General features: G+C 33.0%; 1 protein-coding gene and 1 long non-coding RNA gene across 5 annotated transcripts in view; one reads left to right on the plus strand and one right to left on the minus strand.

Annotated features, from left to right (window-relative positions):
- The window catches only part of LOC130902398 (uncharacterized), a 124153-nt gene that overhangs the window by 66675 nt on the left and 41379 nt on the right, over positions 1–16099 (plus strand). The gene's annotated exons all lie outside the window — the stretch shown is intronic.
- LOC130902356 (insulin-like receptor) overlaps positions 1–16099 on the minus strand; it is a 150154-nt gene that overhangs the window by 12007 nt on the left and 122048 nt on the right. For all 4 annotated transcript variants that reach the window (XM_057814468.1, XM_057814459.1, XM_057814452.1 and 1 more), the window contains 7 exons: positions 7072–7243; positions 6731–6844; positions 6264–6620; positions 4488–4668; positions 2454–2623; positions 2139–2309; positions 1893–2049 (listed from right to left, as the gene is read on the minus strand). In XM_057814468.1, coding sequence (XP_057670451.1) covers positions 1893–2049; positions 2139–2309; positions 2454–2623; positions 4488–4668; positions 6264–6620; positions 6731–6844; positions 7072–7243 — 1322 coding nt within the window. The remainder of the gene's footprint in view (positions 1–1892; positions 2050–2138; positions 2310–2453; positions 2624–4487; positions 4669–6263; positions 6621–6730; positions 6845–7071; positions 7244–16099) is intronic.

The following is a 16099-nucleotide window of genomic DNA, read 5'->3' on the forward strand; positions in this document are numbered from 1 at the left end:
GTAAGAACTTAACCTATAAAAGGTTTAATCACTTTATTCCTAAATATAGAAAAATGTTTTTTTTATCCCTAACTAATAAATAAAAACCATATTATAACAGCACGCGCTACGTTGCCGGCAACGATAACCTCGTGATCATCAAGCAGACAACTGCTCATGTTTTTATTGAACCTATCACGTCACAACTGAAAACCAATGAGAATCGTTTTCTTATGTAGTTAAAAATTTTCAATTTTTGCAATTTTTCATTAAATATTTAGATATTATTTTCTTACTTTTAATTAGAGATTTTACTTTCTGACATTATTTCATATCAAGAACTTAAAAAATAAACAAAAAAATTGATACTTAAAACTGCAATTACCCTATTCATATTGTAATAGTATGTTGTAGGATATAACATGTGGCTATACGAGGGTTGTCTGAAAAATACTCAACCTAACAAAAAAACAAGACATAGTCTCTTTTTAAGTCTATATACTTTTTCTAGCAATGCTATAAATTTTTCAACACTTCTAAATAATCATTGTTGTAGATCTATTCAAAATAGGCATTTAGTGTGAGGAAGTGCGTTGTCCTGATGGAAAAGCTCTTTCTGTTTCTTCAATTGCGGTCAGTTTGTTACAAGGTCTCCCTTTACTATATGAAACAATGATGCGAGATATTCTCCTGTAATCTTTTTGAAGATAGTTTACACAATCCGAACTATGAAACAGGTTCGCCCTTTACAATCTACTATCTAGATTGTTTTTACGTTTCCGGAGTGTAGTGGTGGATGCTGGTTCATCTACTTCTATGAATCGACGCAAAAAATCTGGTTCTTTTTGCTTAAACAGCGTCAATAGGGCCTTGGAAATATTCATTCGAAAGCGTTTTTGATCCAAAATGAGCAAACGCGCACCCGACGTGGGGACAGCTTACGCACTCATATTTCTTCAGCCTGTATATATCTGTTACAATGCTCAAACGGCAACAAAATGTTCTTGATGCTTTAAAGAGCTCTTAAACCGATCTGTCTTATCTAGACTTGTCAGCGTATTTCTGATTGCCGAATCTTTGGAAACGGAAGAAGATTTGGAAAAAGGGATGACACATGAAGAAACCAGGAGAGGGAAGAAAATGTAATCGATGCAATATCCACTGTGGCATGTTCCATTTGCAAATATTTTGGAGTCACCTAACCATATAAAAGATACAGCTTAAAAGTATATATGAAGTGTGGAATTGAAATTAAAGGAAAAGTCATATGCAGCCTTTGCTGCCGACGAGATACAATCAGAGGGCCAGAATAGACAAGCAAGATGGAAAAATGCTGGCGCTGTCTCTGTCAAAAACTACCTCCTGTTGAGATCGCTTAAAATATCGTAATCAAAGTTCCTAGTGTCGATAGAGGGCGACTTGCCTCTAGGAGTGCCCTAAGCGTTAATAATTTCAGCTTGTATAAGTTTTTGAAAATACTAATTGCTCAGTGGTGTTTGTTTATGCATAAACTATTCATTGCACAATTCGTAAAATTTATTAAGGGGCAGATTTTTTAACTGAATAAAAAAATAGACAGGTGCCTCTTCTAAAAAACTAGCAGTGCTAAAAGTTTTAGTCCATTAAAATCCAATTATTTTATAAGTAGCATTACAGAAATATTTTTTTACGCTTTATGTCTGTTTCTCTCAGAGACTCATTTGTCTCACTTTTTCCCGCGATTTCTATTATCTGTTTATTCGAAGTTGTCTTTGACTATCCTTTTCTATATATGTCTATACTCCCATATCCCTTTCATCAATCTGTTATGGCAAGTTTTATTATGAATTTCCCTTATAATAAATAACATTTTCTGTATAACATTACTTCTAGTTATGTCCACTTTTGACAGACATTAAATTGATGTCACTCACCTTTTTAAATAAACCTGATTAATAAGATCATCCTCAAATTTAATTCTTTCGCCTTCTTCATTTTCGTCAAAATTTATATTATTTTGGGATGAGCTTTCACACTGGCAATTATACTGAACAGGTGGCTTTGGAGTGGAGTGTACTTCCTCTTTTGGTGCTGAAATAAATAGGAATAGATGAATAATTACAATATATTCAAACTGGTTATTGGGTAACCAAAAGTATCTATCTGTAGAAAATGCTTACTGTTATCATTGCAATAATTGTGATCCTTGGAATAGTTTACATCATAGTGTCTCTTTCCAGTAACAATATAATGAGTAATAGGTCCATTAGGCACTGATGGAGGATCCCATGTGATGACAAGTGAGTCACTGGAATTACTAATAACTCCTACGTAACCTGGTTGCATTGGCACTAAAAGAATGAGATGTAAATTATATTTGAGAGTTTGTATAAAATAATAATAATAATGTCATTTAATTTCGAAGGCGTCTATACCATGTATGAAATGAAACAAAGAAACAAAAACTACATGTTTTTCACAGAAAAAAAACATACTTGCTGGTAATGTTCTAAAATACTGGATGCTACTCTGGGCTCCATTTCTTTCATTAGCAATTGTATATGTTTTAACATAAAATGCATAACGAGTGAATGGTCTAAGGTCTCTAATAACAAAAGTTATATTTGTGTCTCCTTCTTTATTTGGGATATCCAAAACTCTCCAACTAAAACAGATTTTAACAAATAATGAATTATTTTTAAAGAATGTAGAAATATAAAAAACTTAGCAGCAGAGTAATATTAATGGCCGTAAATTGACTTTGCACACTAATTAGAGCTAATTAATTCAATTCCATTATTGGCACAAAAATAACCGATGGTATATTTAGTTTTTCCAATATAACAACATAATTTTGTGAAAAACTGATTTCTATTGATCAACTACCTAGATTTGCATAACCTCCTAGGAGAGGCAGGGAAAGTATTAGCTCGTTGCGCTAAATACTTCAAATAATTGCTCAACTGAGTGAGTTGTTGAGACGGTTGATGCCGGCGAAGCGGACCAACAAGCTGATGGTGGAGATATAAGGGACCCGAGTTTGTGGGGGGTAGTGCAGTAAAGTCCTTAAAGAATCACAAGGCAACTGGTGAGTACCTGATAACTGCAAAACTATTGACCTCAAACAGAAAGTATGGCAACGGGAGAAGATGCTGAGTGAATGGAAGACGGCATTGATCTGCCCTATACATAAAAAGGTATCAAAGCTGGACTGTGCAAATTACGGGGAAATCTCGCTGCTTAGTGACTTATAAGATACTACTAAAATGGTAGTCATTGCAAAGAGACTAGATGCATTCTCTGAAATATCACTGGGAAATTACCGGTGCGGATTCAGGAGAGGGAGATAAACAACTGATCAAATCTCTACTATTCGCTGCCCGTTGAAAAAGTGCTTCGAGCACAGTATTTCCGTACACCGGCAGCTCTTCATAGATTACATGTGTTGATCGAGCTTACTTCAACAGCACCTTGCATCTTTTTGGCATTCTTCCCAAACTTATTCGCCTGGTGCGGATGACGTTAGCTGAGACCAAGAGCAAAGTGAAGATAGCAGGGGAGACCTCAGGAGACTTCAAATAGGACGAGGTCTCTGGCAAGGAGACGCGTTCTCGTGTACCTTTTTCAACCTGACACTAGAACGAGTCATCAGAAATATAGAAGTTAATAGAGGAGGAACTCTGTTTAACAGAACAGTGCAATATCTGGCAAACGCTGATCTACCCAATCGAAGGGAACGTGAAACTGAAGGAAAACTTTGAGCAAATGGAGGAGGAATACTGTAAAGCAGGGCTTACAATTAACGAGTCGAAAACAAAATACGTGGTTATGTCAAGGAACAGAAGTACTCCCCTGGGGGATTTCGAAGTAGGTATAAGTACGAAAATATACCGTCGTTTAAATACCTGTGTTTACTAGTGACCGAAAATAATGAGAACTCGATGGAAATAAGAGAATATATAAAAGCGGGGAATAGAGCATAATTCAGTTTTCAACGACTACTTAACTAACGTTTACTGAATTGGAGAACGAAAAAACGGATCTATCGCACAATTCTCCGCCCGGTTGTCATGTAAGCTAGCGACACCTAGGGTGTTGAACAGCCGCGAGGAGCGAAAGATCTTACACCGAATATATGAACCAGTATGTGAGCAGAGCATGGGACACAGAAGAACAAACACTGAGCTCTACTGGCTCTATGAATACCCCAGCCTGGTGACAGAAGTCAAGAAGACCAGACGCAGATGGCTAGGTCACTTAAAGCGTATGCCTGAGGAGCGAGGGGTGCAAAAGCGCACCGGCAGACGCCCGATGGTCGGCGACCGCGCAAACGATGACTGGATGATGTTGAAGAGGATCTTCGGGAGCTAGGTGTGAGGGGATAGAAACGCCGAGCGTTGGACCGTGATGACTCGCCAAGGCTCTTTGAGGGCTCTAGTTCCAGTGTTTAGGTCCGGAAATTAAAATTATAATGTTTTAATGAGTATCTCCTGAAATTTCAACAAAAAAAATCTTATAGGGAAACTTACTTATCTTGACCACAAGCATCTTTGCCGTCATACTGGGTAACATTATCATATGGTGCTTCAACATAATAAACTATATAGGCCAAAAGTTTTCTTGGGTCATCTAAATAGAACGATTCCCATTGTATGGTTGATGAATTTGATTGTATATTTGTAACATTCACTATTAATGTGCTAATATTGCCTAAAACAAGTTTGTAGAGGTTATATGTAATCAAGTTTATTCGAAATCAAATTAGAAGATGATTTTCAAATAGTTTTCTAATAATTTGAATATTGTTTTACAAAAAGTTTAATTCTAAAGAAAGCTATTCAAAACTAAAATTTCATAAAAATTTTAGATGAATTTTCTGAAAAAATATGTATGGTAGAAAACTTTACTTACTGAATACGATTTTGACCTAGAATATTGAAAGAGTTTTAAATAAATCAATGTCTACTGCCATTGCCAAAAATTTTTATCTCAGGGGGTTAATTTTTGCTATTTTACTAAAGTGCTATAAAGAAATTTTTCATATCAGTAACCACCCACCATAGAATTATTAAATATAATTAGATATCTTTTTCCTAATTATTGTAACTCAAGTTATCATGGAATTTATGATAGCACTTTTCGATGTCTGTCACTCTTCTAATAATATAGGAATTATAGATTATAAAATGAAAAAAAAAATCATGTAGTCGCGAAAATTATAAGGTTTGTTCAGAAGTTCGTGCTCTTTCAGAAAATCACAAAATTAGAAAAATCGCACGGAAGATCTGTCAAAACTTAATATTCATGCCATTTCCTCTGACGGCCATTTTTGAATGGTTATCGCCAGTAGTTGTCTTTAAATCAGGTAGTTGGCATTACAAAACCAAATAGACGACTGCGGGGGGTGGCGACAGTAGTTTTAAAGTAGCGCTGATTCAGATGATCCTAGAGCCCGTCCTTGTTTATAAGACTCACTTTCACTAAAGTGTCTAGCCCATGGACAACACAGCACAGCACAAACATGTTGACAGTACTAGTCATAAATACTCATGCGACGTACTTTCATGATGTTACATACTACTCCAATTGCAAAAGAACACAGAAAAAAATGTGCTCATTTGGTGAGCAAGCTCGAAAGAGCACGATTTCCAAAAATTTTGATAATATTATACACTTACTTTTCGGGTCGAGAACACCCGCAGATATCTACTGAAAATAATCGGTCAAAAGTGATTGTCAAAGGAAATTCCCTGGAAAGTAAGTTCTGACAGCTCTAGAAAAAAATTGTTGTGCGATTTTTTTAATGTTGAGATTTTCTGAAAGAGCATGAAATTCTGAGCAAACGCAGTAATTTTTGCGACTATACGATTTTTTCCATGTTGCATTGATTTTTTAGCTATAATTTCTGAACTATAACTGGATCATGAGATTGCCCAATCAATTATCAAATTATGTCTATATTCAATTGTATATTTGGGGCAATTTCGAGACTTTAATATCATTCACACTTATTGGAACAGTTTTTTCACTAATTCATAATCAAAATAAAATGTCACCCGATTGCGATGCCTTCTTTATTACTGTTCATTTATACAACAAACATTGAAGATGGGTCACAATAAGACTGTTATGAATAATAGGAGTTTTCAAATTGTTTACATTTTTCAAATTAAATTTATGCATATCTGCTCCATACCCTATGAAGTAATTATTTATTAATCAATCAATTATGTTTTGAAATAATGAAATGATGCAACAAAAAAATTTGGTACATTAACCATTGAAATATAAAAATAAGTATTTACATGCTGTTTTGTCTCCATTAGAATTTTTCGCTACTTCCAAATCTGTAAAGTTGGCCAAACCCGCGATCTCCTGTAATTTCAATATCTTGTCGTAACATAATTTGGGATTGAAATGGAAAAACAATTTTCCAGATTGAATTTCTATAGGACCATGCGTTGACCAATCCCAAAGATCTTGTAAATTTTGATTATCTAAAACGCTGAGTACATATTTACCGCTGTCTTTCTCTTTTCCCAGTATACGTTTCAAATTTTTAAAAAAATTTAGAGAGAGCAAAGGAAACGATCTTACAACTTTTAAATATCCACTAATTTCTTCTATCATCTTCAAGTTTTCTTCTAACTCTGTGATATTTGCTGAAATAAATTAAAAACTTATCGTACAACATGATAACAGTATAGGTGATAGTCGAAAGTAGTTCAGGGATGCACATAGAGACTTAGGAGAACTGAGCAAAAAAAATTACCTCCTCCTCTTAATTGTATTTCTAAACTACCATCAATATGAGTACATCCTCGAAGTTGTGTCGAAACTGCAATACTGTCAATTGTTAAACCGGGACAGGTTTGTTTACATCGTCCTAAAATATAAATAACTTTATGTCATTTGATAATCTATTGAAATAAATCAAGTGGACAAGAAAGTCAGTGAATAATGATCTTGAATGTGTATTCATTTATTTTGTTACCTCTTACTCAAAAAACCTATTAATTATTTAGTTATATAAAGTTGTATTACCATTGTGACGAAGTGAATGACCGGCGATATCAAATTATTTAATTATATTGCGCATTAAATTGTACTCACCTCCACAATGAACACAAGTAGAATTTTTCTCAGTGTAATCGGGCGGGCATACCAATACGCAAGAATTTTCGTGTATCTTGTAAGGTTCTGGATAATAATTTGTAGTTTGTAGTTCTATTGGATTGTGTAAATTTAAACACTGTTGTTTGTCGATACATCGCCGATTTAAATACTTGAAAAAAAATGATAATTATTAATCTTATTATCAATTAATCATATAAAATATTATAAAAAATATGAAATTGTTATTATTGCCATCTTTTAGAGAATAGTTGAAATTATTATTTACGTGCATCTTTATCAAGTAGAAATTATTTATTTTCGTAATCGAATTACCAAACACTAGGGGGAGGCGCATTAAATTGTGAATTAGTTAAATATAAAAATAATTCAGGTTTGGAAACTTTATAGTGTAGGGAGACTTTGAATGAAAAACTCAACCTTATAGTGTTTATTTTGATTATATTTATAATCATACTTCTATAAGAAAGCTTATGGTGAGAGATGATCCAATTAAACAATTTTCTTCAACTTGAATGAGCTTTTAAATTATTTAAAAATGGCGTTGTGACGTCATCACTAATGTGGTATATTGTGATTTAGTAATAGTGAAGTTTGTTGCGCCACTGGTGAAATCTGTAGACATAAATTATTATTAGACACATTTTAGCTCAGTTAACTTTATATATAGAGACAACTAAAGACACTATATTGTTTTGAATCAAGAGCAATAAAAATATCTCTTGTTTACACATGCCAGAATGTTTTGTTTGCACCATAGCCGTTCGGCATTTGTTTCTTAAAATATCCTTGGTATTTCCCTTTATTTGGCCGCGTATTAATAGTTTTAGTCTAGACGACCTCCCAGTTAAGAAAATAATTCGTTTTTGTTGTACAATTCAGTGGTCACAAACAAAACTCGAACTGCTTCATAAAGATATCAGGGTCACATCGAAATGACCGACAATAAAAATTGCATTTCCATGAATTAATTCCATGGATATTTCACTCACGTCTCCGTCGTATGTTTCAGGCAGGTTAATGGTGAAATAAAAATATGAGAAACAGTTTTTTGTGATTTCAATTTGAACCAAAATATTTTCGCAATTTACTTTTTTTAAAATAATTCGAATCAGCGTTAGAATTATTGTTACACTTTTAGAAAGTAACCAAAAAACGAGGTAGGGGATAATTCAATTGTAAAGATTCAAAAATTCTTGGAACCGAATCTAATACATGAAAAAGAGAATTTTTAAAAATTTAGAAAACTACTTTTCAAAAATGATCTTATTAGATTTTTTATATTTTCACTTCAAGTCATATAAATTATAAACTTTCATATATATATATATATATATATATATATATATATATATATATATATATATATATATATATATATATATATATATATATTCTTCCTCAGTATACGTTTATTTGTTTTAATAAAATTAACAACCATTTTTATCTGATTAACCAGTTATTTGATCACAATTTTGAGCTTTATTGAATCACCGGAACAGATAAACAAACATCATTTCCGGTTATGTTATAATCAGCAGCATTATAGACTTGGAGGACAAATATTATGTTATTTATATTAAAACTATTATTCTTTTTTTTATAAAAGAGAAATAATCAATCAATATACACAAATGAGAGAAAATCTTTGTTTGTTCCCCGCTTCCCATTTAACCGATGCGACGTTTCAAGTCACGTAACTCGAAATGACCTATAGAATTTGATATTAATGTTAATGATTTTGATAAAACGAATCCATATCAAAATTGTATCAACTGGCCTTCACAAAATACAAGAGCTTTTTAATAAATCAGCGATTGTTTCAGTTTTGCGCCTCTTGGTAACTGAGAAAGCAACAGACATCGGTCATTTGACTACTGTCAAAATCTGAACAAGTTGCGTAACTTAGTTTGTATTTGCGGAAAAACCAAGGTTAAGCTTGATGGATTTTAGGAGAACTATGTATCATTGACAGCCAAAACATTTTAAAAAAATCACCATGTGGTGTTAGTCCATCAAATAATGAAAGTAAAAGAGATTGCAGAAGCCATAGGCACCTTACTAATAGTTGATCACAAATGAAACGCAGAAGTGTTTGACATTGTTCAAACGCAATATACGAGGGTTGCTACTTAAATTTTGAGGTATACAAATAAAAACAAATATTCATAATTGGAAACGGTTTTATAGTTTTTGAAAATATTTAAGATCAATACACTTTTGCATGCGTTTGACCCATTTGCGGAGGATTTGCGATTTGAACGCATCCACCGCTTCTTCAAGTGTAGAAAAACGTTGACATCGCAATTTATTATTGATCATTGGGTGCCAAACAAGGACTGTACGGCTAACCCATCAATTCGATGTTTTGACTTCGTTCAAAAATTTGTTTCCCTGATTTTTTCGAACACTCCTGACAAAAAATGTTGGCGTACATTCCTTCGAAATGCTGCTTAGTACACCAAAAGTTCTGTCGGATTTGGCTTGTCTTGAAAGACCCATAAAGTCGATTGTTATTTAGTTTCGGGTTCATCTGCATAGATCCATGATTCGTCACCTACCACGATCTTATAGACGTCTTTTAAAACAACGCGATTAAATTTCAATATTTCTTTACTCCAATCGACATGAAATTTTTTTAGCGATTGTCAAAATATGTGGTATTCAATGCAAACAAATCTTTATGACAGCTAAATGTTCATGCAATCTTGAATGTATACGAGCGGAACTAATGCTCAAGTATATCTCAATCTCACGGTAATCCACATGACGATCAAACAATATCAGTGTCCGCAGCCACAGTTTTCTGGACAATAGAAATTCATCCTATAGCGAAATGCGACCACGATTAAACCTGGAAAACCATCAAAACGAAAATGTTCGCGATTTAATTATATTTTTTGAACAAGATGAATGTTTCAAGTATATATAAACAACTCAAATAGCACTCGTATGATAACACTAAGTTCATGTTCACTATTAAAAATATCTAACTTTATGATGGAATGTCAGTTTTGACATATTCACATCAGTGTTGCGATATCACAAAACTTAAGTAGCAGCCCTCGTAGACGAGTTTCTGCGCCGTTTCGTAACCGTGGATGACACGGGAAATTACTATAGCAGTCCTGAAATCAGAGTGGTGAAAAACCCGAAATTAATTGAAAAGACTTTTTTTCCATCATGACAACTCTAGAATGCACATATCTTTAGAAAGAGTTTAATTGGGAAGTTTTCATGCATTCACCGCATTGCCCCGTCGAATTATCTACATAATTCTTCTATCCTTAAAAGAAGCTTTTTAAAATCAGAAAACACCAATTTTACCAGAAAAGTCTCAGGTGAGAACAATATATGTCTCATTGATTAGTGTTTCAAATTTCTATTTATATATTCAATTTGAAAAAAATTAAAAACCTAAAATGACTTTTTTCCCGATATAATGAAATAATTTCTTATTCAAAACATGTGATGACAAAAAGTTATGGATTTTTCGACTCGTCCTCGTATATACAACGAAGGAATAAAATTCTAACAAAAATTTTTTTCGAATTAAACCTAGATTACGTAAACGTAAATTAAAAGTTTGTATTCATATAGCAGAAAATGATATTATTTAAGGAATAAAATTAAAGTTTCATGTCATTTATTCATTGAATACCAACTAAGAGCAATATAATTTTTGCAACAGCAATAAAACTCAAAACGACGTGCTGTTAAGCAATTTTACATACAAATGTTTTAGTGTTAGCTGATAATTGAAAATTACGTTATAGGATTTTCGCAATCATCACGAAGTAATAAAATGAAGGGACTAACGATCAATCCACTAAATACAGATCGATCAGGTACTTATACGGGGGTCGCCCTGCAAGTTTTTACAAAAAGTGAAATAGAAACGAACAAGATCGAAAGAAGTGTTTCACTACTTTTTGAAATATTCGCCCTTAGGTCTGTATATTTTGCATACGCTCAAATCAATTCTGGAAACGTTTTTTCCACACTGCAGCTGATATCGTGGAAATATGATTTTGAAAGTCTTCAATAGTTTGAGGTGATGAGAGTCTTTTGTTCGAGAGTAAGTGTCAAGAAAAAGTTATTAGGCGATAAATCAGATGTTTGACGTACCTTATGGGAGCTGACAAGCAGAATACATCTTTCTCACACTAAATGTTCATGCAACCGATTTTGGCCGAACTCACTGATTATGGAAATCAATCTTCTCTGATAGATTACCAAAAAGTTGCATGAAGTAATTCTAAGCATTGTTGTAGAGTAAGACCTTTTTCGAAATAAAAAAAATCATCCAACGTAAACCTTCACGGATGATTTCGATTTTTGCACAAACTTTCTTTCATTTGTTCACTATTAATAACTTACTCAGACAATTTCTAAATTGCACTGGCTTCGCAATAACAAACGTCAATTTTCACAAATACAATGGTGCCACAAGTCATTAACGCCACATATTGTTCAACTGTAAAAACTGAAAAGGCAACCCTCGTATAAAGTTTGGTTCAGTTTCATCTACGTTAACTTCTAGAGGTTATAGTACATCCAATAGTTCTTACACTTCTAAAGCTGAATATTAAGGGAGATGCAACCTGTCTGATATGATAGTTCATATTTTAGGGGTTGTTGTAAAACATAAAAAATATTAATCAATCCAGAACGATATCTACCGAATGATTACAAGACTAGTTTTTGATAAAGCTCACTTCCAAAATATAAATTTCATTTTTTATTATATATGAGAATTGTATCCGACCTCGAGTTAAAGATGACAGCACTTATCAACTGTTATGAAATGTATTTGCGCATGATTCTCACTGAAATTTGGAAGATTTTGCACACTTCGGTGATCACCATGGCTAAAATTGACGAATTGCACTTCGAATTGATTGACTATCCTCTGTATTCACAAGATCTGGTCTCCAACGACTTTTTCCTGTTTCCCAACCGAAAACTTTCAATTGCAGTAGAGAAATTTGATTCAGATGACGATGTTATCGCATACGTATACGCCTATTTTGAGGAGAAAGACGGCAACTATTATTTGGAAGGGTTCAAAAGATTGCTGGTTTAAGTGTACAAACTTCGAAGAAAAATGAAAAAGAAATTTAACCCTCGTAATTAAAGAAAAAAGTTTTCCAATTCAACATTTCAAAGGATTATATCTACTTTATTATTAGACTTACATCACCCTCATTTTTTAACATACTATTAGAAATTCATGTATATCATAATGGATCATCTTGTATATTACTAATAAATTTGATCGTGTAATTTGTTTTAATCTAAAATGTTAATGATATTAACATTTTTAAAAAACTACTTTGTTGATTATCCTTACCTCAAACCTTAATTATTTATCCAATGTAACGTCACCGTCGACTTGTTTTTTGCGATAATCTAATCAGAATTTTTTATGATAATTACCTTTGTTCATTACTCTATGATGATTTGAGGTTAGGATACCCGCATTAATGGTGCTACTCTACTCGCATATTAATTAAGGTAGCAATAGTGAAACATCATTTAGTAAACAACTTTAATTACGTTGAGTTTTAGTAAACACGTGCACACTTCACGGTTTCAAGTATTTTCATTGATAATATTTGTATATTATCGTTTTATCAAAATGGAGTTTTCGATTTTAACGCATTTAACAAATAATAAGATAATACTACTATTAATTGATCTTTAAAATAAATTTATTCTGAATTATCAGTAATTATGGAAAACACTATTTATCAAATAAAAGCTTGTGTCAACAAAATTAAATCCAAGATTAAAAAACTTATAAATCTGTTGCCTTTCCATTCGGTGGGATTATTTCCCCTATTCATATAGACACGCTTCGACCGATCAATATGCACTATAGGTGGCAGATATGATCAGTAGACATTTAGATACTACTGGTCCAAAGTTTTTTCTATTCCTCCTTTTTTTCTTTCTCTTTTATATTGTTAAGCAAAGGTCGAAACGGTGTCTTACAAACCAAAAATGGAATGCGTGCATCGAGCCGTAAATAAAGAAATAAAGAAAGAAAAATTATAAAAGAGTTAACAACAGGGTAACAAAGAGTTAAAACTTTCTCATCAATGCGATTATAGTCATAGTCTCCTAACCTAACCTCACCATTCTTAAATTAAAAGGCTATTTTGTGGAAAATTCAGAATGCGCAATTTTTTAATTATTTTTAACCTAATACCAAAAATGCACTCAGTCTTGGAAAAAATTATTTTTTTTTATCAATTTTTGTTCAATATTTTATGTAATATTGAACATATGCTCATTTTGGAAAATCTTAGATGTTGCTGATGGTTTTTTGTTTTGTCTTAATGATAATAATTATTCAAAAGTTATTTGCCCATCTCTAGGACTCATTTCGGCAGATGAAATTTTCTTGTGCGCTCGTCTGATTCTTTCTGATTCGACACAGGTAGTGTGCGCTAGATGCACGAAATGTTTTCTAAATGTGCCTTTGCGCTAGATACACGTGCGCTCCTCGCACCCCACCCAATGAGTGCGAAAAGTTAAGTTGCAAGTACTACGGCTGATTTGTACTGTACGGCGGATGAACCATCAATTCGATGTTTTGATTGTTTAGAAACGTTTTTGCTTGAACTGGTGTATGAGAGCTAGTATTGGTGTGGTGGAAAATGATTCGTTTTTTGCGACTGGTTTCCCTGATATTTTTCGAACGCTCCTGGCAAAAAAATGCTGATGTACGATTCAGAATTAACCGTTCTACGTTTCTCTTGCCTCGAAATGCTTTGTACGCGAACAAGTTTTGTTGGATTTGTTTAGTTTCGGATTCATGTGTATGGATCCATGAATCGTCTCCGTCTCCATCACGATCTTACAGACGTCTTTTCAAGCACCGCGATTAAATTTTTTCAACATTTCTTTGCACCTATCGACACAAGTATGCCTGAATTTCGCGGTATTTCACATGACGATCTTCCAATTAAAGACTGTAGTTCTATTATTACTAAATTCTTATCGATATATGTTCTTTAAAATATAAATGTTAAAATCGATTGTATTGTTTATATTTGTTGTGTATCACCCAAATTATAAGATGGGCAAAAACTTTTGACCGGTAGTCTACGTGGCAATCATTAGCTACAGAAATTTTTGAATGATTCTACCTAAATATTAATTTTTATATTTTTAATGGAATTTACAACTATATAATGGTTATCTTTGATAAAAATCTAGTGAAATTTAAACGTAGAGAGTAGTTTTATTAAATTTGATTCATAAACTGTATATAGTCTTCATTACAAATATACTTGTCAAATAAAATTTTAGAAATGATAGATTTATACTATTTAAAACGATGACCATAAACTGAAAAAAGCCTGTTAAACAATCCTCGTATTCCACGGAATTGACTTTAAAGAAACTTTAAAGAGATCTAGTGGCGGTTACTGATTCATGAATTCCTATTTTCATTAAAATATGGGTTCAAGGCGAAACAATGAATGAAACATAATTTATTTTTGAATGCTGATAATTCTTTTGACATAAATAATTTATGTGATTTCCTACATAACAATATCCAATCAATATAACTATAATATAATAGACAAAATATAATTAGAAATCTGCCAATGTCTGTAATAACAAATTCATTTTTGCAAAAGTAAACTTTCGGCTTTATATTTCTCGGTTCATTGTAATAAGTGGGTGGAATCCAATCAGTTCGTGACGGAAATGGAATACATAAACAGTTTTTATCAACATGTTAGTGTAGTGGAGAGAATCGTATAAGAAAATGGAATGAGACTATTTTCGTCATTCAAACACGATAAAAATATTTTACTTGTATACTTCTCAAAACGTTAATTACCTCCGAATGAATCATTGGGAAAGAGAATGTTTTTCAAATTCTAAATACAAAAAAGGTTTTTTCTGAAAATACTCAACAGCATCTTTTTGTTCATGAGAAACTAAATTTATGTGGACACTGTAGATACTACAGGAATAGAAAGTTCGAAACATCGGCTTTCTAGAAAAACTTTTTTTAGAGTTGGCTTGACATTCATTTCATAGATTGTAGTTTCAGGATCTTCTTTTCATCACCAGCTATGATTGAATTAAGTTATTTGTTATGGTTTTCAGTTGTTGACATGCTCTATCTTCTTCTTCTTCCGTGCCGTAACTGTTAGCTATCATATTTACTATCATTGCTTTTTTACTTCAACACGGAACAACGGAGTTGATGATTTCCCAAACCATTGACGAAAACGATGTTTTGCGCCGACCTATGCTTCTCCTACTCGTTATTTTGCCTTCCATTACCAAGTAAAGAAGATCATTCTATACAGGGTTGCGCATCACATGACCAAAGTAGGTATTTTAATTTACCTCGCTTTATAGTGTTGACTATTTCTGAAGTTTTGTTTGTACGCTGAAGAATCTATGTATTCGTAACTCTTCGTTAAAATACGGCGATAAACCCACAACTTTAACGCTTCCAAACGGTTGAGCGTCCAAGCATTTGCACCGTAGGCATGTAGGAGCCAACAGACCTGAACTACGGGGCTTAGCTTGCGCCAACGCTGACGAACCCGGCCTTGGCGAACCAATAATAACCCAAGCCTGGTTGAAGTCTGAGTAACCCAACCTCGGCCACCCTATAGTCACCCAAGCTGGTCTGAACTCTATGTAACCTTACCACGGCCATCTCTTATTCACCCAAGCCTGGCTGAACTATGGGGGTAACCCGACTTCGGCCATCCTATAGTCAGTAAGGCTTGGCAGAACTTTGAATAACTATATAAAGTTTTTTTCTAATATCTTATCCATAATAAATATCTTAACATTAAATTTAATAATTTTTTATGAATAAAATTCTTTTATACGTTAAAGATAATAAAAAATAGTATTACTACTTTATATGTTTAATTATTTAACTAATATTTTTATGCACCTTAATTAGTAAAGTGCATGAATAGAAATTTGTCATAAAACTATAATTTCATTAACAATATAT

This window comes from Diorhabda carinulata, chromosome 1 (genome assembly GCF_026250575.1).
Source record: "Diorhabda carinulata isolate Delta chromosome 1, icDioCari1.1, whole genome shotgun sequence".
In the NCBI taxonomy this organism is placed as follows: Eukaryota; Metazoa; Arthropoda; class Insecta; order Coleoptera; family Chrysomelidae; genus Diorhabda; species Diorhabda carinulata.